Source organism: Phaseolus vulgaris, chromosome 3, assembly GCF_051622355.1.
Source record: "Phaseolus vulgaris cultivar YP4 chromosome 3, ASM5162235v1, whole genome shotgun sequence".
Taxonomy (NCBI): domain Eukaryota; kingdom Viridiplantae; phylum Streptophyta; class Magnoliopsida; order Fabales; family Fabaceae; genus Phaseolus; species Phaseolus vulgaris.
Genome location: NC_143500.1, coordinates 42082574 through 42105076, shown reverse-complemented (window position 1 = coordinate 42105076; position 22503 = coordinate 42082574). Strand labels below are relative to the sequence as shown.

General features: G+C 31.4%; 2 protein-coding genes across 2 annotated transcripts; both read right to left on the bottom strand.

Moving 5' to 3' along the window:
* Positions 1-982: 982 nt before the first annotated feature.
* RBL12 (RHOMBOID-like protein 12) lies at positions 983-11149 on the bottom strand. The gene is made up of 8 exons (XM_068608457.2): positions 10696-11149; positions 9652-9772; positions 8267-8386; positions 5677-5787; positions 5058-5096; positions 4368-4472; positions 4222-4263; positions 983-1256 (listed from the first exon to the last, which is right to left on the bottom strand). Exons 1-8 carry the CDS (start codon positions 11052-11054, stop codon positions 1167-1169), a joined length of 987 nt encoding a protein of 328 aa, XP_068464558.1. The 5' UTR covers positions 11055-11149; the 3' UTR covers positions 983-1166.
* A 2324-nt stretch (positions 11150-13473) lies between these two features.
* Positions 13474-20279, bottom strand: ABCB27 (transporter associated with antigen processing protein 2). Its single transcript, XM_068608456.1, has 17 exons — positions 19806-20279; positions 19152-19220; positions 19015-19050; positions 18850-18924; positions 18571-18695; positions 18341-18440; positions 18080-18251; positions 17431-17549; positions 17245-17355; positions 17003-17147; positions 16656-16788; positions 15632-15707; positions 15472-15537; positions 15196-15303; positions 14370-14477; positions 14086-14283; positions 13474-13979 (listed from the first exon to the last, which is right to left on the bottom strand). The coding sequence occupies exons 1-17, from the start codon at positions 19854-19856 to the stop codon at positions 13773-13775; spliced, it is 1899 nt and encodes a 632-aa protein (XP_068464557.1). The 5' UTR covers positions 19857-20279; the 3' UTR covers positions 13474-13772.
* Between the last annotated feature and the right edge of the window lie 2224 nt (positions 20280-22503).

The following is a 22503-nucleotide window of genomic DNA, read 5'->3' as shown; positions in this document are numbered from 1 at the left end:
GTATTTTGTATTACCATGAGAGAGAGAATGGACAAGGCATATATAATTTTACTGGTAAAATATGAAAGAAATAACTTTTTCATAATTAAGATAGAGATGAATAGGAAAAAAAAGTAGTTTCATATGATGGTAAGAATATATGTTTAGATAATAAGATAAAAATATAATTTAATTTATAATTATCAAATTGCCCATATGCAAATAAAATACCTCCAAAAAAATGCAATCCTTACATATTTCACTTAGTAGGTGGTCCTCAAACATCCTTTCTTAGAACTTTCAAATGGTATCATAAGATTTAGCACCCTAGATAATTTTTACTAAACTAATTTCCTTCTCCTTCAATCATTTAATTTTCCTATCTTCAATCATATTGGTTGGACTTAAAACTAACTCATAAGTTAATAGACCAATTTGGCACTATAAACTCTGGAGTAAACTTTTCAACCTAATGACTATCCCTGGTTTGTTGCAGGCAAAACCTTCAGAAGCATTTTGTTGCTGCATAAAATTTTATCCTAGCAATAATTAAAAAAAAAAAACAACTCATTGACAATTTTGGGTCACCTTTGATAATTTCGATTTTTTTAACTAAAATTTATAAAATACTGCAATCAATAAAAAAATTATTGTTTAATAATGAATAAAAAATGTTTTACAATATTAAATTAAGTATGTTTAAGGAGAACAAATAAAATTAAAATTGAAAATCAAATTATTTGGCACTTTTGTTAATAATATAATATCAAAATTAATTGGTTTATAATTAATATTAGTTAAGATAATGATTTAGCTAATGTAAACTGGAAAAAATATCAAAATTTAGTTTTAAATCAAATTGAAATTAAAAATAAGGAATATTATTTAAAAGAGAAAAAACTACGTGAATGATAAGAAAAAAATAACCCCAAAAAACTAGTTTGGTTCAAGAATGTAAATTCAAATGCCTAATGTAGGCGAAAGTATTGAGGGGGCTAACATATTTCTTTGGATGAGAAAGGGTATAATATTCTCTTTTTCATTTTGGAAGACTAAAGTGTTTAACATTAACAATATATCATTAAAACCTGGAGAAAAACAGTAAAATTTTGTATGCGCGGCTGTTAAACCTGAAAGGAAAACCATTGAACAGGATAGACACAGTTTTCCAAGTTTGGAAAAGGGATTTAGAATCTTCCTTTCCGAACACCTGCCCAAGCCACGGCTGCAACAACAGCTCCCCCCAAATGAACAGATCCTGATATTTGACTGTCTCCCTGCAATTTGACAATCAACAATAGTATTCTGCCACAGAATGAATGACGGGAAGTGTAGTTCAAATGATATGCAGGTATCATGCAGAAGAGAAAGCTTGCCGTGCAGACCATCAATTACAATCACATGATTCAACTATTCATTTTTTGGTTTATGTTTTCTTTCATCAATTCTCATTAAAAAAAATTGATATGTTATACAAACTTTAATGAAAAAGGAACTGCAGGTGCACAACTTAACTCATTCTATTTGATGATTCCACTTGCATAGTTTTCATATTTTTTCTGAAACAGGTCACACCTAGGCATTCGCTAACCGCATGCATCCTATATGACTATTCCATTCCACTGTTTTAATTCTTTTCTTAGATAATGGCTTCAACGGTCAGTCACTCGGTAAGAACCTAATTTGGCTGTATCGTTGGCTTTTCCATTTTTGTTAACATGAAACATAAGCTTTATGTGTAGTCACTTGTGTAGTAACTGCTTATTAGACAGAGAAGAAAGAAAGAAAGAACATTAACTGAGAAAATTGTACTTTTCTTGACTGTGTTACATGTTTAATGTAACTGTCCATTGTGTACACTTCACAATGTGGGGAAATGCACTTAATATGAACTACAATTAGAAAGAAGACAAAATTATGACTTGTGACATGAGTTCATGTGATTACTTATGTGAAATGGGTTTTTAAAGTATCAGCTTTTATATAAATTGGATAATGTTAAAATATATGTGTGGTTGCATGTCGAGATTCAGATTTGATTCCTAAATCTGTATATTGGTTGTATCTTGTTCTTATTACTAGCATATCAATCCCAAAATCTCAGGGATTTGTTTCCTAGTATAGGTTGTGCTTGTTTCCAAATTTATCCAATCAATGTATGTATAAAGATGTAAGTAATGAGACTGAACAAGAGAGAAATTATTTTCTTCTAAACTGAAGATAATATCAGAGCTCCTTATCCTTGGAAGAATCGTTCGATTTACTTACAGCCTTCATTGCTGTAAGATTCATTTTGTGTCCAGATTCATTTTATCAAGCATTCTGATTTAGGGGGAGTAACAGTTCTATTGGTCTATGTGAAAGATATCATTGTTACTGGAAATGTTGAAAAGGAGCAACAAAAGGTTGAGTCAATGTCTTGCAAAGAATTTGAAATCAATACTTCTGAAATATTTTTTGGGAATTGAAGTAGCCCATTTCAAGAAAGGAATCTTCATATCTCAGCAAAAATACATTACAGATCTATTACAAGAAACCGATAAAACAGTCTGCAAGCTAGCAAGTACACCTGTTGATCCAAATTCAAAGTTGGGAAGTGCAAAGAATGATGTTGTTGTAGATAAAGAAATGTACCATAGACTTGTAGGAAGACTTATTTATCTATCTCACAGTAGACCAAATATTGCTTTTGTTGTGAGTCTAGTCAACCAATTTATGCATCAACCAAAGGAAGCAAATTTAAAAGTTGCTCTTAGAATTGTCCAGTATTTGAAAGGAACACCAGGAAGAGGAACTTAATTAAAAAGAAACAAGAGTACTAGTTTAGAGATATATGTTGATTATGCAAGTTCAGTTGTGGACAGGAGCTCAACTACTGGATATTGTACCTTCCTTGGTAGAAACCTAGTAACTTGGAAGAGTAAAAAACAAAGTGTGGTGGTTAGATCTAGTGCTGAAGTAGAATTTCGGGCAATGACTCGAGAAATATGTGCACTGTTAACTGAAGATTATATTGGAGGACTTAAAGATAAAGTGGGATGAATCAATGAGGTTATATTGTGACAATAAATTTGCAATCAGCATAGCTCACAACCTAGTGCAACATGATAGAACTAAACATACTGAATTGGACAAACATTTTATCAAATAAAAGCTTGATGGTGGCATGTACTCCATATGAGTCTACTCAAGGACAGCTTGCAGACATACTTACCAAGGGGCTGAACAATAGTAACTTGAAAAGAATTATACTCAAGCTGGAAATGGAGAACACTTATTCACCAGCTTGAGGGGAAGTGTCAAGATATTTTAGAAAGTTTCATATTTGATTCTTATTGTTTTTTAATTTTGTATATTCGTTGTATCTTGTTTTTATTACTAGCATATCAATCCCACAATCTCAGGGATTTGTTTCCTAGAATAGGCAATGCTTGTTTCCAAATTTATCCAATCAATATATGTATATATATATATATATATAAGATGTAAGTAATGAAACAGAATAATAGAGAAATTATTTTCTTCAAAACTTGAGATTACCCAAGAAAGGAAAATTATAAAATGATATTAACATGGCATCTGCTTAGGAAACGATGAAAGAAAATTCATTAAAATGGTTTGGACATGTTCAAAGAAAACCAGTGAGGAGAGTACATCACATGGGATCTCATTGTAAATACTCCTAACTAAGAATTAGGTTTTTTATCAACCCAATGACCATCATGTGACTAATGATTAAGTTGTTTTGTGAATTCCTAGTTTTAGAACCATCACGTTAAGCATAACGTGTATGACAAGGCTATTTGTGAATAAGGCTATTTTTTCATTGTTTCTAAATCTCAATCAAATAGAATTTATGAAATTTTTTCACGTGTATGATAAGGCTATTTGTGATTGACATAGCAAGTTGATAACCATATTAAGGCATCAAGATTGTAACAAAAAGAGTTACTTATTTATAAATAACTTACCATAGACACGATAAGACCTATTAAATCTTGAAGCACATTGTACTTTTTGGTACAATAGTGACTAAGTTTGGAACCATGGATCTCGTATAAACTACCCAAAGCCATCACAACTAAGGCACCAAAAAAATCCTAGTGGATTATATGCTAAAATTATGTTGATCTCATTGAACTAGTTACAACTCTAGCATTTGATCATCTCTACGACAAAGTTACTCAAGATGGAAAATATTATGAACAATAGTAAACAAGTAAGCCTTGGAGTTCACCATACCTCTAGTATCCTGAGCATATCTTTCCCAATAATAAAGATACCCTTAATTAACAAGAAATCATAAGAAGAGAAAAGGATATGTGAGTATCTGCATCACAAACTTCACAATTTTGGCTTAACATAATAAAAGGTGGAGAAGAACATACCAGCAAGATCGCGGGAACTGGTATAAAAAAGTCAAGGTAAAGGGTTGCTTTTGGAAAGAGAAATATATCAAGTAGCATAATAGCATTCACCGCTCCACTTGCCCCCTAAAGATTGCCAAGTTCTAGTTCAATTAATTACAGGCAGTGATTTTAACTAATGTCTTAAGTTATATACAAAAACAGTAATTTTAAATGCCTATACTAAAATAACTTGATATTCTAGCTATAATGATAGGGACAATTTAACATTTAAGAGAACATTAAAAAAAAGACATTTCCATCAACTAGGAGAAGGTAATGGAGTGCAATGGACAGCACAAAGTAGATCAACGCTGGTAGGCAATGAGAACTCGTGTACACATATTGATGAGTGCCATAATGTAGTAAAAAATGTGAAGAACCCAAAATGGAAAGAAATCATTAACTACATTGAATGTAACCAGATAGAACTTTTCTGTCCTGTCCTGCTTAGCACCCATGAAAAATTAAATTTATGTAGCAATATCCTCTTTATTTGATTCGGAATAGAAATTATTTCAAGAAATCAACATATTTTATAAGTAAAAGGTACAAAATAATTCCCTGAATACACAGCTGGTATGTCAAACTAAAATTGTCTGTTAGCACAGAACACATCCTATAATCCTTAAACAAGAGGAGCCCATTATATAGTAGTTTCTAAAAGCTTACCAATGCTAATTCCTTTGACACAATCATAGCTCTCCAGTCCTGTTGCAAACAGAATGCAGAGAAACATTGAAATTCAATAAAGAATAGTTGCGGGAGACCCTTTTTTGGGTTTGTGGGAGGGGTGGACATAAACTTTTACATGTTTGTAAAGTATTCCAACCAAATTTGTCAAGTTCCAACCAACTAGAGATAAGTATTCACTTTTGCTCATATGTCGATGAAATTTAGCTAGCCAGTAATCACCTGGACCTAGGCATAAATATGTATATCAATTTACCATTGTATGCTAGAGTAAAACAACCTCTTGTCTATCTTTTTGGAAAATTCATTTATAGATTCTTGTTCTAAATCAAGTGTACAAAATATTTCAAGAAAAGTTTTAACTTTATGAGTTTCGAAAGTTACAACCTTACATGTAGGTAAAGAAAAATGAAAGTAAAATATATAAATTAAATCTGAAAAGGTTGTGATTTGAAGAAGTGACATTAACTAATATTTTTTTCTAGTTTATGATGTAGGCAGAAATCAGCTTTTTGTTAATTTTCTTTGCTCAGAAAAAATGAAAGAAAGAATTATAGAATTGCTCAAGGCATTGCATTCAAATTCTAATCATGGGGACCTTTGATGTTTGCGCTTTATAGGTTTGATGCATTAAGTAAAAAACAGAGCCAACAACTGCCCCTGCAAGGTACAACTTCAGCAGAAATTCCGGTCCAAAATTTCTTCCAACCTGCCCAAAACCCAATGAGAATAGTTAAAGAGTAATAGATGCTCAAAACAAAGTATTTATTGAAGAAAAGCAGGTAAAAAGTTTATCAACCAAGTGATGGTATCTAAATTAAACTGATTTTTTTAACAAGCCAACTAGCCAAGCTAGATGCTATAAGAATACTTGTAGGAATAATTGATAGAGCTACATAATGGAACCCTTATGTGTCTCAAGCACCACAAAGGAGTCGATTATATATAAAATGTACATTGTATTACATAAAGATGAGCCTAGGCCATATGGTAAAGTACATCTAACACTCCCCTCAAGCTAGCATATGCACCAAACTTGTTACAAATACAATCAATTCTAGGACTCCATAGGAATTTGGTGATACTAATAATTGGAGTTAACAAACTAAGTAGCAATGTCTCCAAGTACAATCTTTTCGTGAATAAAGTGACAATCTATTTCAATATATTTGGTTCTCCCGGGGAATACTGAATTTGAGGCAATATTAAGAACGTCTTGGTTATCGCAAATGAGAGTCATCTTTATTTGAGTAATTGTTTCAGAATTGGAAGCATGACATTTCTCATATCGTTTGAGGAAGTCATGGAAGAGAGTCGGAGGTCTAGAACTATAAGAGAGAGTGACACTAAAATCAGAAGGAATAGGGGCAGACAACTTGGGTAGCATTAACAACTAATTGAGGATGGCGACCACCAAGTAAGGCATAACATTGGTCAATGGTGTGACCGAGTTTGTGACAATACATATGAGATAACCTTTACCTAGTTTGCAAGAGCAACTATAGTCATCACAGTGAGATACCTATGCAAGAATCACCAAGGGGGACAAAAGAAGGTATGTCAAGTGATAACTTGCAAAATACACAACATGGTTGACCAAACATATTTCAATGTGCGATCAATCGGAGACCCCAAAATCTGATCACAAACTGAAGAATACTCATCAAGAAGCCCATACAACTCCATCACCATAAAGTTTATGGGCAAAAGTAGTATCGGACGAAAATAGTTCATTGAAGTCATGTGAAAGACCATGAAGTTTGTCGAAGTATTCGACCATGGGGCTATCTAGGTGTCTAGGGCAATGATTCTCGAGATTTTGGCAAACACTATAAAGACATTGAGTATCATTGGTGCACAACAATTGAGCTTATTCTTAAACCCCCAACACATGTATTATGGCCACATTTACTTAAAGGAAGGATGGATAGTCGACAAGAACACTATAGATTTGGACATCAACTTTTGACCAACAAGGGTGATTTTTTTTTTAATCAATGGAGGTTGTTGTCTAGGTAATGCAAACATAATCTTGTCCTTAAGTCAGAACTTGATACCACCACAGACTCAAGTGTCATAATTAGTGCCACTTAACTTGTCAATAGAGAATCAGACATGGACATAGTTAGTAAAGATGGAGGATTCAGCCCTGGCACCATAGAAGAAGCCATGAGCACATGGAAGAGAAAGAAAACAACATCATGAGAGAGAAGAAAGAAATGTCTCCAAAAGAGAGGAGAAAAGTAAAACGAGATTCAATCATGAAGTCGAGACCACATTGGAGAGAACATCAAGATGAGTCCAGCGCTAGTGAGATTGGTCGAAATGATGCTAGATCCCTATTATGAGTGCTTGCTTCTAAGCGAGTGTGAGGCTATGTGGCATCTCCGATGGCACCAATTTTGGCAGTGCAATCGCTTGGGAAGGGCAACTCTAATGGTGGGGTCATTGGTTAAAAAGTTGGTGATGACAAATAGTGGCAGCGAAAATGGAAGAAAAAGAAGGCTCTACAATGAGAGCATGCTAGAAATTGGAAAGAAACACGATATTTGAAAAAAAAAGATGACATCGATGAGCAATTGGTCTACCGAAAGTGCACAGATTTGACAAGGCTCAAGATATGATGTAGGAATGAATGATAGAAAGTCATATGATGGAACCCTTATGTGTCTTAAGAACAACAAAGGAACCTGTTATCTATGCTAATACATAAAGAGGATACCAATTCTCGTAACTACTTTCGATATACACATTTTGATGTACAATTTACCTTTATTGTTTTGGTAACTACTTTTACAAATAATTGTTTTTCTATTTCTATATTATGTGGGCAAAGACATTATTGCACTATTGTTTCCACTAGTATATAAATGTACATTATATAAATAAAAATGGACATAGGCCTATATATTAAAGTACTTCTGACAATAAAAACTAAATAAATTTAACGTGTATGTTAATGAGAATAATATCCTTTTTTTTAAATCATGGCTTCAGATACTATTGATCTAAAGGTCTTAACTCCTAGTTCTAACATATAGTAGAAATTTAACTCCAAACACATGGTGGCAATTAAAAGGGAGAGGTACACCTATTAGTAAGAAAAAAATAAAATAAAAAAGGAGCATTAAATGAAGACAAAAACTAGTGAAAAGTAATGATAATATGATACAAAAATGGCAACTTACATTCATTCCAAAGAAGTAGAGTCCAATCATATTGGAAACTAGATGCCAGGTATCTACGTGACTAAATGCATTGGTAATCAAAGTGTGCAAACGTCCACTCTTAATACTGTCCAAAGAGATCTATTCACAACAAGTAATTGAATGAGAAGTCTGGATGGTGTTAAGTCCACATAGATAATAATATTGAACGTTGAAACAACACATTTCTCAATTCCATCATTCAACAACGGGTAAAGTGCAACACCAACAATTTTAAACCTTTGATGGTTGATTATATCATTTGAAATTATCCAAGGTTTAGGTATCGAGAGATGGAGAAAGATAGATGAGAATGAAACACTTGTTGATATTAATTTAGACATATTACAACATATGAATATACTAGTGTGATTTATATTGTAAAACCTACTACACTAACATTTATTTATAGTATATATAATCAAAAAGGAAATAAGGAAATAAGGAAACTAATAATCTAAGATATGGTGAGATATTTTCACATGTGCTAACAAAAGTCATATTGTTGTGGAATAGCTCAAACCAAACTCACAGCCGAAGCGTCTACCATGCAAACAATAGAAGGTAAACTAAGGAAGAACAAGAAAGAACCATACACAAAAATAGCATGGTTCAATTAGAGTGTTAACGAATTTCAATGTACAATACATCAATGACAGAATCCACTATGACCAGAGATTACAACTCTAAGTTTCTCTTCAGTGAACTCTAGTTCAACTCTCACAATTTTCCATTAATACAGTTGAACAACAACTCTCAGTAACAAAAACTAATGATATAGGTTCCTATTTATTTAACATAACCATAACTAGCTTTTGTGAAACGTGTAAACTAACAAGAGAAGACACGTGAAATGTGCTTCCTCCTACTAAATTGAAATGTCAATTTAGGCAGCTTCTCCAAACAGTACTACTCTCAGTAAAGCTAAGAGACTAGATGTATCCACAAAATATGCTAGAAGTTGCATATCTTCTACTAGACGGTGTTGTGCAGTTAGACGATCTAAGATTTTATTGAATCAATCTTTACACATACTAATCTATATGCATCAGGTATGAATTTGCTTCAAGCATCCCACAATATCTCTAAAAGATAAACTTCGACTTCAAAATGAGGATGTCACGGTAATTAAAGCTTCAAAAATCTAGGATTTTCCCTGTCTATCCTTGATAAGAAAAATTGCATTGATGTAACTTCAAAGACATTGGTAATATATTATTCCACTATAACACCGTCTTATGATGAAGGTTGACAAAGAAACAATTGATTGACCCACAACACATGTGAGACAAAGCAAATGTCTGGAAATAATTTCTACCAGTGTGGCAAAATCAAATTCTATAAAATTTCTAAATCAAGAAACTCACGGTAAAATTTTGTATCATAAACTTTTCATTTGCTATCCTCCACAATAAAAAAATAGCAACATTAGCTATAATCAAGCCCAAAACCACGCCATCAGATGTTAGCCCACGGAGCCATGATCTCCTGCAAACAGGTTCAAATATATTACTGAAATTACCATATTATATGTAAAATTGAAAACAGATTAAACAAGTGTACTAAAGTTTAGAAACTCTGACCTTTCTAAATTATATGCTAAAAATGTCATGTTCTCGAAAAGAAATCAAATTTAAAAAATTAAGCAGTTTTGGGCACCAAGTACTTATAGAGAAGAAAACAATAAAATGGTAAAATGAATTAAGTTTATTGCATCGGCTAAATTCAACGGTGTATCTCGAATAGAGATTTCTTACAAGATTTTTTTTTAAACCAATGTTTGTGGTCGGCAGTACTTTTTGGGGTTCTTATAGTACCACATTAAGTTTAAGAAATTCATAATTAGTCTTGCTCCAGGAGTAAGAGATTTCAAAAAACTTTAAGAAACTCATAATTTTATATATTTTTTATCTTCACTTAATTATATTTCAAATTTATTCTGCTTGGGAATTGTTTAGTTTCGGAAAGAACAGTTTCTTATGTAAAAAACTTTTAGTCAAAGAAACTGATAAGATACTTTCCTTTAAGTTAAGATTATGTCATGTAGAATCTCTCCAATGATAAAATTTCTTCATAATTTGGTTTCTTCACGTCAAAGTCAAGTAACTTGTTAACCAACCACTTAGAAAGATGGTTGAACTTAACTTTTAGAAGCTCAAGTATAAGAGTTAATTTTAACTAGAGTGAGATGCTCAATTCATCATTTTACCATCTAGTTATCCAAAGAATAACTCAGTAGGGTGACCTAAATGAGCATTCAACCTCGCGCTACAATCAGGCAAGGAATATATACTTTGTCTCAGAAAAGAAAAAGAAAAAAACCGACAAGAAAAACCCTAATTAAACCCAGGCGGCATTGGAACAAGGAAATACGAAGAGATAATTCGATGCATAACGTTAGGGAAAATTACCAGGAACGCTGGGAGAATCCATGATTGTAGTTGAAATTGAAGTTGTGTCGACGAAAATAACGAAGGATTTGCCTGTGATCTAGTGAGATGCTTCTAGCGCGGACTCCGAGGAGAGAGCTGAAGGCGAAGCGGCGTGAGATCGTTGGTTGGGAGAGAAAGGCGGAGAGTTTGGTGGTAAAGGAGCGGCATGAGTGAATGTGAGGAGGGTGGTGAGTGAGGAAGGAAGAGGGAATGTGGTTGCGTTGATGCAGTTGGGGTTCGGAAGGTTTGAGAACAGAGGAGAAGGTGTGGAAGATACTGTGAGATTTGGGTTGACGATGGTAGTGGTGTTCCACCACTTTGCGAACTAAACTCTGCATTTTCAAAACTGTTACGTCTTCACAACCATTATATGTGTATGCAGTGTAACAGGCATTAAAGGAAAAAGGCTTAAAAATTTATAAATTTATTTATAGAAATAAGTTGCAAATTTTCTTTTACAATATATAGTTTTTAATTTTTGTAATGGAAGCAATGCTTTTGTATGACTTTTCTTTTTTTAACTTTTTCATTTTTATTTATAGAATATACCTTTTAATTATTTTTTAAATGGGACTTGATGCATTATTCTATTCTTTCTAAAATAAATACTCTGTTTAAGCATAACAAGTATTTGTATATTTTGTGTTTTAATACAATAAAAAAGTCACATTTTTAGAATTAAATTTTAATTTCGTTAATTTTATTTGAACTCAATTAATAAATAATTTAATTAAACACATATTTAATTTGTAATAATTATTATATGTATTTATTTGTTTATTAAAAAAATCAACTTGCAATTAATCTTGATGGATAATTGTAGGTTGATTATATATTAACATTAATTTTCCTCTTTTACAAACATGTATGATAATTAATTGCTTAAAGACCAAACACTTGTTTAATTATCTTAATTATTAATTAAGTTTAAACCAAAAGTAATGGAATTAAAAAAATATGTAATATTTTTTATTGTATTAAAAATAAGTAATATTTTTTATTGTATTAAAAATAAAATATGTTAATATTTATTATATTGATTATTTGTTGTACTAAAAATAAAATATATTAATACTTATTATATTGGATCGATTATTTTTTTTAATATTCTTTGTATTGTTTTTCATTTTTGTTTGTGATATTGTTTGCTATTTTTATTTTATATGATGTTATTTATTTTGATGGTACAAAGTTATTTTTAATTTTTATATAATGTTTTTTTATTTTGAGAATGATTTTGTTTTCTTACATGATGATTTATTTTATTCTTTTTTAAATATATTTTTTATGAATTTAATGATTTTTAAAATAAACAAAATGGAGAAAAAAATATTAGACAACAACTAAAAGAAATATATCAGTGAAGGATACAAATACTATAGTATATGATTTTTAACACAAATTTTCATATGATAATAAATACTATCATATTTTAGCTATGTAACCAAATTACTTGCATTTGCTTGTTCATACAAATAAATAAATAAATAAATAAATATATATATATATATATATATATTTATAAAAGTGAGTATAATCACATGTATGATTTAAACAAAAAGTCTTAATTGTAATTTGAAGAAAAAAACTATTATATATAAGACTATATCTAGGAATTACAAAACGATATATAAACAATATAGACAAAATTGTTGAATATAAAAATGACATATGTAACCAAAGCTTTGGACACAAGAAGAACAAATTGATCTAAATAATCAATGGATACAAGCTATAAAGATATGTATTTGAAATCATTATATGACATAAACAGATAGACATCTCTATATGCATTTGACAAAATGTATGGACATTTAATCTTAAAGAAAGTTGATTTGCTCTTTTTTAAAATTGTTCTAACATTCGCACACCTAATCTCAGAATTTATATGCTTATTTTGGTGTTTGAATTTGTATGCTTGTTTTGGTGTTTCTCAAAAATACAATCAATGGATACAAGCTATAAAGACATGTATAACAAGATGATGAACCACAAGACACAAGTCACTACGATTATTTGACATACTTTTGTTTATTTATTTTATACAAAAGTTAAACAGTAAAAAAAAATATAAATTTAACTGTACAAAATATATATATATATATATATATATTTAAACACATAAATTAGTCGAGTTGGATTATACATAACTCAAAATCAGTTTATTTACTTAAAAAGTTCATTTTTAAGTTAAATTCAGCTCATTTGATTTATGAATTAACTCCAATAATTTTTTTTAAAGTATGCCTCAAAAATCCCTTTAAAAAAGAGAACCTAGTTATGAAAAACGAATATAAAAAAATATTAAAGTACTGTAAACATAAACATTTATGTACTATTATCTCCTATTACAAATTTATGTGTACATGTATTATAACTTTGTCGATTTTTATAATAACGATAGTTATTTATATTTTGAAATAATCATTGATACTACATATTTATTCTAACACGAAAATTAAGCTCTGAAATTGCTCTTTTAAAATTATTATTATTTCATGTTAGTGCCATGTGTCAACATAGTTTGAAAGCATAATAGGAATGATTTATGATAATTACTTGTGCATTAAATAGCTAATGGGAGCTACAGTGTTTTAGGAAGATGAAAGCATATGTTACTGTAGATCAAACCAATTACTTTCTGTTCCAGAGCTTGGGTGTTAGGCCGTTTAAAATGCTGCAAAACATAATAGGTAATCGAAGGACAAGTTTTGTCTATAGACCGGATGCTAACTAACTAGCAGTAGAAGAAAGAAATTCAAAATAATAACACATTTTCTTTTATTTGGTTGAGTAAAATTAAAGGGAAAATTTGACCTTTAGGAAAGAAAATCAAAACTCTTTCTTCCTCTTCAATATAATTTGCAATTTCTTTCTCTCTTCCCTCGTCTTTCCTCTCAATCAAACAGAGGGTAATGCCATAACTTGCATCCGTGGAAGTGAAGGTCTTCCTAGGAACTGGAGACTGAGTATTATATGCCCCTCCTCTTGCGGGAAGACTAGTGTCTAACGAACAAGGTGGTAGGTTTGGTTATTCATAATTAGCTGGGACGATACTAGATTTCAACTTTTGTTGTTGTTTGTAGTTGTCTCTTGACTAATCCAGTATAGACGCCGTTCTTGCTAAGAAGCTCATCATGGGTGCCACTCTCAACTATTTGGCCATCAGATATAACGGCAACGGTGTTAGCAGTTTTAACAGTTGATAACCTATGAGCAATCACTAGAACTGTTCTTCCTTTCATGAGAGACTCCATGGCATCCTGCTCCGTATCCATCACCATTAGCATATTGTGTAAGGGCAAAAGCAAGTTTATATGAGCATGAAACTGGAAAAAGAATGGCAACCAAAATAGCATGTTAACTCACCTGCACTAGGTATTCACTTTCAGCATCTAGGGCACTGGTAGCTTCATCCAAGAGGAGAATTTTTGGGTTCATAAGCAGGGCTCTAGCAATTGCTATTCTCTGTTTCTGCCCTCCTGAAAGCCTTACCCCACGCTCTCCAACAAAGGTCTGGTATTTTTCTGGGAATTTTGATATAAATTCATGTGCATTGGCCATTTTCTGCATTCAAATTCATACCAATAATGAGCAAATGAGACTAGGGAGAGAAGTGTCTTATTGCAGAATGAAGATTTAGAAAATATTACAGAAGCATTTTCTAAATCAACAGCATCCACTTTGCCATCAAATCCATAAGCTATGTTCTCCTCTATGGAACAGTTGAAGAGTGTAGGCTCCTGACTCACTATACTGATCTGCAAAGACACGAGCAAACTGCATTAATTTAAGTTATCAAAATCACAAAAAGAATTGCAGATTTTGAGGAGTCCAATTGCTTGTTACCATGGGCATATCACATTAAACCTGTAATACACCAATCTAATTTCTCAAGCACCAAATTTTACATTCTCAATATCAAGCTTAATTAGAACGCAATCAGACAGCACAGTAAGAAATGTAGTAGTAATAAGTGACAACATGATAGGTAAAAGGCATGAATTAATAAATAGCTTTCCATCTTGACTTCTTATTAAGTTAATATATCCGGATTTTATCCTATACTCATGAATTCATAATACTGCAAGACATTTACGTTCCTAAAATTTAAAAACAAGACTACGAGTCTACAACACTAAATTGGAAAATCATTGTCAGTAGTGTATAAATGTCTTATATAAAGTTAATATGTACTGAAATGTACTTGTGATATTCATTTGCTAAAATGTTATAAATTTGTTGTGTTCTGTAAAATGTACTTTTGATATTCACTTGCTAAAATGTTAAAATTCATTGTGTCCTACGCTGAAACAGCTGCTGTAGTGCTAAACTAAAAATCCATGGTCCCTGTGTTTGATAGTAAATAGAAATAACAAAAGAAAATTGTATTGTTTAAATTCAAACACTTGATTCTATAAAAAAAAAAAAAAATCTTAAAATCTTAAATTAAAAAAAAAAAGACTACGGTCAACATACCTTTCTGTGCAAATGATCGTGTGATATTTCTACCAAAGGAACCCCATTCAGTAGAATCTTTCCCTTGGTTGGGTCGTAAAATCTTTCAATTAAGTTCGCAATTGTACTCTGCACAAAATAAGAAACAAGTTAATGCGCATGGTGTTTTCTCTTTCACTCCACCTTGCTTACCTTTCTATGCCTCTTCAACCCAAGCTCATTAAATAAGAACCTTGTGGAATGACAAACTCCAAAAGAAAAACAGCAAGAAAGGGAAAATAAAGATGTGTACTATACCTTTCCACCACCACTTGGACCAACAAGAGCAACCTTTGATCCTGGATTCAGTTTCAATGTAATGCCCTGAATATAAACAGTGCAGATAATTTGCTTAATTATTTACCGGATGCCTGAACATTTGTAATGCTTGAACATAAAACTAAAAGGAAGTTATTACCTTGAGCACTGGATGACTAGGGCGTGATGGATAGGCAAACCACACATCATCTAGTTCTACTTCCCCATCTTGATCACTACAATAAAAAGCATTTAGTGCCACTTATCATTCAAAGGAATAAAAATTTCAGAAAAGGGATATATTTAATTCATGAAATGGTTCTGAAATTTGCATTATGTAATAGAAAGGGTGAAAAAGATGTGTATGAATCTTTGGATTCTCACCCTATCTTAGACATTTATTCTCTATATTATATAGTTTCCCCTCTCTGTAGCACTTAAAAAAACAGCGGCAACATCTATAAAGACATGTTTGATTTTCTTATTACCTTTTTATTTTAAAACTATTTTCTAAAACATCTTTACAACAGTACTATCAATTTATCATTCAAATTTTATTAACTTTTGAAAATGGTCTCCAAAAATAAGCGTTTTAAAAACCAAAAAACATAAACAGCATGGAGATGTTTTCTCATCCTCTGTTCTTTTGTTTAAGGCGCTGAAGAGAAAAACTTTCAAAAGACATAAATGTGTTCAGTAGACAAGCGTTTTCAAATGTGCTTAGGAGACAAACAAATTTTACAAAACAGAAAAGTGTTTTTAAAAACAATAGCAAACAAGGCATAAGTGTCTAAATATTGCAAGGTCTATGTTATAACGAGTTTAACCACTTTTTCATAGGAAATACAAGATTTGAATGTATAGTCAGGACAGGACACTGTAAAATCATTTAGTAAAATATTCCAAAAAGGCAAGTTCCTTCATCTGCACATCCTAGACCAAGTTTAAGGATAGTAAAATACATAATTGGTAAAATGAGAGACAAATCCTCAATGAATAGCATGACAGATATAAATCCATATACGCTCTTTACTATTTAGTGAAATTCACGAGTGACTCCACTCAATGACGGGTCTTGCCTCCTATTTAGTGAGTACCATATTAATTTCACCCTACTGTACAAAGTGTGTTGTTTTCTGTTGCTAGAATTTAAAGTTATGTTTTAGGAATTATATGAAACTCACCCCAGTGGACATTTACTTCCTGACTTGGGCATGGATGAGGTACGATCCAAAAGTTGAAATACCCTTCTGCTAGCACCTGCAGCTTTCATAACTACTGTATACAATCCTGACAGACCAGATATAGAAGAACCCACTACAAGAAGGTAAACGAGCTGAGTCAATATCGATACAACACAGGTAGTTCAAATACAACAGTTAAACTATCACTGAAATAAACCAAGAGAATATAACGACAAGAATCTTAACCAACTAATAGCAAATATCCATGGATCATACATACTTTCAAATGCGAATGTTTTCCTGGTTTCATTCTAATGTAAATGGGAAAAATAGAAACAAGAACTTACCTGAGAGACTATAAAGAATGAAAGATGTAAGATCGCCAGAGGACATGGAACCCTTGATTGTCAAATTAGCTCCATAGATAACAACTACAATAACTGAAAGTGTAGATGCAGCATTAAGGCCTCCAGAAAAGAGTCCAACAACTTTCTGCATTGCCAAAGAGATGTATAAAAGATTAAGAGTTATAAAGGTGGATAAATAAAGTTACACCGAAACAGGTATCAAATATAAGTGGCTAACTCACAGCTTGTTTAAGTCCAAGATTAAGTGTTTCATCAACTTTCTCTGAGTAGCGTGTTATTTCAAATTCTTCTTGGGCAAATGATCTTACTGTTCTTATTGCACCAAAGGATTCCTGTGCAACACAGATGAAATTAATAAAAGTTAAACTATCTTTTCCTATGATATCTGTTTGGTGAATAAGGCATACCTCCGCAATTGATGAAGCTAATGCAGCAGCAGCTTGAGTTTTATGAGAAAGTTCACGCAGGTAACGGCCAAACTTGCGAACAGCAACAGAAAGAACAGGTACAACAGCCAAAGCCAACACTACAAGGGTTGATGAGAAAGAGAGAAGTTAGGATAATGGATAAGAACACCTGGGTGAACCAGATTGGCCAGAAAACCAAAGAAGTGGTTCAGTTTTCAATCTAGAAAAATTGAAAGATCAGTCATTCAGAGAACCACTCAAACCAGTGGCAAAAAACCAGTTTGGACAAGTTTTTTATTTATTTACTTTTTTATCCTTTATTCAATCAACAATACATGTACATGTACAAGGTCCACTGGCACAAATGAGGTTTGCTATCATTTATTATTTTTCTGTCTACGCAGGATTTACAATATAGTCCTTTTATGCTAATGTTATAATTTATCTGATTTGATTTTTTATCATTTTATGTTAATTCATTGCTTAATATACTGTACGATATTAAAAAAATTAATTAACTATCACTGCTTTGACTAAAGTTGAATCATAAGTTACCAAGCTGCCACTAGTTCAATGACCGGTTTAATTTTTTTAAAAACATTGATTAGGATAAACATTATTTGCATTTCTTCAATGTTGAATTACTCACACGTTAACTTCCATGATGTTGCAAACATGAAACTAAGACCAATAAATGCAGTTGAAAAGTTTCTCAGGGCCTCAGAAAGATTGGTAGTTGCAGCATTCTTTATGATCTGTGTATCTTCAGATAGCCTGCTTAAAAGTTCCCCGGTTCTGGTAACATCAAAGAAAGCTATCTCCTGAAAACTCATCATCCATAATAAACAAGCCTGTCAGAGAAAGTAACACACCTAAAAGAGATGCAAAACAAGAGCCATTATCGTTTTACCTGGTTTACAAGGTGACTGAACAAATTCTTTCTCAGCCGTGCAACAACCCTTTCACTAGCAGTATAAAAAAGCCAAGCTCGAAGTGCAGTGCAAATTGATCTAGAAAACCATGAAAACTCAGTGAACCACTTTGGATCCAATAAAATTCATGCGATAGATCTGAAGTCATGAGTTCAGAGTAAAATCTATGTCTATGATAAATTGGAAAGTACTCAAGCAAGGATCATACCCAAAGACAACGATCAGAAAGATTTCTAGTATGGTGCTCTTAACAGCATCCAAAGCTTCATCTTTCTCCTCTGGAGTCCGGATATCCCTAGAGACAATGTCAATTATCTTCCCACCAAATTTTTGCTGCAGCAAGAATATTTCCATGTTCATTAGAAAGCAGGTAGAACCTTACATCCAGCAATGGTGACAGCAAATAACGTAAATACATGCTGACAGAATATTTAGTATCTCTGTGTGTAAGAGGGACCGGAAGAGGAAGGCATTAAAAAAAACATACAACTAAGATACTTGATGTGGCTGCAATCAAAAGAGCCACAGTACCGATCATCAACTTCCCAGCCTCAGGTTTTGCCTGCAATCAATTTCAAACGAACAAAAGAAGCAGCTTTAATGATCACAATAACACGGCACCAATTCATCAAAAGAAACAATGGCCACTTACGAGTGAAAATACTCGAAAGAATCCCACATTTGCCGCCTGTAATGTCCACGCATTAAGTTAGCAAATGCAAATATAACATGATGTTAACGCTATGATTTGTTACAAAGAGAATTAAATGATGCGTGAACAGTAATTACCGGCACTGCATCACCATGTTCAAGGTCTGAGACTTGACCTTCAGAGCCACCATCCCTCTTTCCTCTTTCCTGTATAGCTTCAAAAATTAATGGAGTACCACATCGATAAATGCAGTCGCAGAAATATGTCCAATTGCCCACGACCCTATCCAAGATTTTTACATTGACTGTACCCAATCCATAACCATACAATTCACCAAAGAAAAATGCATGACCGTACCAAGAATCGGGGACTAAATTAATAGTTCCAGGGAGCAATCGTCACAGGGTAAAAACCTTAACCAACAAACCATGCACGAGTTCCTCAAAGTTTGAAACCGTCAAAAAGCCATAATCTCTCACGTAAATTTTAATTTCATTCATGCCTCAAAATGAAAAAAAAAAAAAAAAAAAGAGTAAAGACTTCAACTCTGGTTTCAACTGAACAGAGTTTCCATAACACAACTTAACAGAAAGTGGTTTATACAAAAAAAAAATCTAAAAAAAAAGTATTATTTATTATTATCATCCCGGAGGCAGTGAATTACAGTGAAGAAGCGTGTGTTTTTGAATTGATGACAGAAGTAGCAATGAATGACAGTGTTGCAGTAGAGAAGAAGAAACAATCGAAGAAAAGCGAAGAAAAATAGTGGAGAGGGAGAGGAATTGACTTACGCCACGCGCCGATTCCAAGAGAGGGGCTCGTTCACTTCTTAATCCATTCATTTTCAATCTCTCAACCAATGCTTCTCTCACTTCCACTCTCTCTATATAGATACCAACCACACCGCCAACACCCAAACGTTACGTTCGCTTCCTTCCGTCCATAAAAAAAATTAAATAAAAAAAACAAAATTGTGTTAGTTGGGAGTTAGTCAACATGCACTCTATCTTTAGAAAATTATTTTTCACTTATTTTCTTTTGGAAAACTACTTAGGGTTAGGCATGCAAGGAGTGTGTCTCTCCATTTATTTCATTTTCACATCCTTACATTCAAATTTATAACCAAAATAAAGTCATGTAATCTAGATGCTTAATTAAAAAATAAAGTTATTTTTTAATTTAAATTAAGGTCTTCTTTTCATAATTTGTTTAATATAATTCATAAAATACCAATAGAGACGACTTTTACTCGAGAAAGTTCAATTGCGATGTTAGCAAGAAAAGGAATATTATTTCTAAGAATATCCAGTTACGTTACTCCACGGGTCTGAAATACCTATAAGCGGCCAAATATGTTAACAAGTTATTTATTTTATTTATTATAACCATATAAGTATATTATATAGTGGCCTATTCCAGTAACCAAAAAAGTATTTGTCTTTTTATATTATATATATACGTAGAAAAATATTAGTCTTTTTCCATGATGACGTAGGTAGTGATGTACATGGCGATAATGTAGTTGTTTTTTTTGTTTGATTTGTGTTGTCTTTTCTTCATTAATTACATTTTTTGGTTAAAAAAAATTATAAATGGAGGAGTGAAGAAGGAAAAGAATATCCCACTAGTTCAGTCCGTGAATGTGGCCCCACACTCCAGGGAGGAAATACGTGGTTTTTTTTTGTTTATTCAAAGCACGTGTTCTGATGTGTGGATAAACCAAACAAATATGTTTAAATATTGACTATAATAATTATTTGACAAAATCAATAAATGTTTCAGTTTATTTATTTTTTAGGACAATAACGTTATTGTTTCTGCGATTTTAACTTGCTTTAACACATTTTTTAAACAAATATTTTTTAGTAATTATTAATAAAGACTAAAATATATTTACTCAATATGAAAGAATAATAAAATCTATTTCTCTGAGACAGAATTCTGATGACAAGTAATTAAGAACTCAGTGACAAGATAATAACTATATAATCATTATAATGCTACCATTTTTGAAAAATTTGATTGTTGGTAATTCAAAGCTCAAATGGGCCAGGCAGAATGCCATCGGGCCAACCATGAAAGACTGACTTTTACCCTGAGCACCTCTATCATTTCTTTTTGTACCTCTTCGTTATAAACATAAAAAGACCTTTTAAAATATTTAAAAAAATATAATTAAGAATGCATTAAAAGTTTCGGATTACATATTCTAAGGATATTATGATCAATATATATTTAAAATGTAATCTAAAATTGATTTTTAACATTTTAAAATATCCATTTGAAGACATTTATTTTTTAAATTATCTAAAATAGACTATAAACTATTTTGAAAATATCATGTTGTTGATTTCTTTTCTCCGTTTTTCTCCTTTCCATCTGAATTTTAAACATCCTGTTAGATTAAGAATGGGAAAGTATCTATAAAATTAAATTCAATGACAGTAATTAATTAAACAATTTATATCAACTTATCTCACTCTTTTCCATCAAACCTTTGAGACAGGCAAACACTTAATCAAACAAATTTTACATAAAACAATAAAAATAAAAGGTACATATTCCTAGAGAAAATTTGTTGCAATCTTATTTATTTTGGCACTATATATAACAAGAATTTTCAGAAAAGAAAACAAAAGAGTAAAATATTTGTTCATAAATTTTATTTTATTTTATACATAAGCTTATCTGTAAAAGTTTTATCATATTAAATTTTTCCAAAAATATTTAAAATTTTCATATTATCTAATTTATTGCTTAATGAATTTTTTTACAAAATGTAAATCATTTTTTTTTAAAAAAGTGTTTATAGAAAAGGTTATTATACATAGTTTTATGAGGAAAGTACGTCTATTTAACTTATGACATATTACAAAAGTTAAATAGTTCATTTAATACAATAAGTACATTTCGTTTTTAGTGTAATAAAAAAATAATTTTAATGAAAAACTTTAATTTCATTAATTTTTTTTACTTTGTCATTAATTAAGTATGTAGTTTATTTTTATTAATTGTGACATTTTTTTATTAAGAAAAGTTGACATTAATATCCAATTAACCTTTATGAAAATATTAAAGATTTTTAATTTACAAAAGCTATAAAAACAAAAGAGTAAAAGGTTGTCTTCAAGATTAACGTGTATTAATGTAATTTTTTTTAAAATCAATACATGTAGTAATTATCAAAGATGGAACATGTGTTTAATTATCTCATACATCAATCAAGTTGAAATAAAACTAATAGAATTAAAAAATTTATATTAAGATTTTTTTTTTCTTATTATACTAGACACAAAATATATGGCTATACTAAATTAACTATTTATCTAGTTATATAATAATATATTTTGTCTAAAAAATACAAATTTATTTTGTCTAAAAAATACAAATTTATTTTGTATAAAAATATTATGTATTATGCTCCTTTACGTCATTTTACATTTACAAAATAGTTTATCAACTAGTTTTATTTTCTAAACCAATAAATTA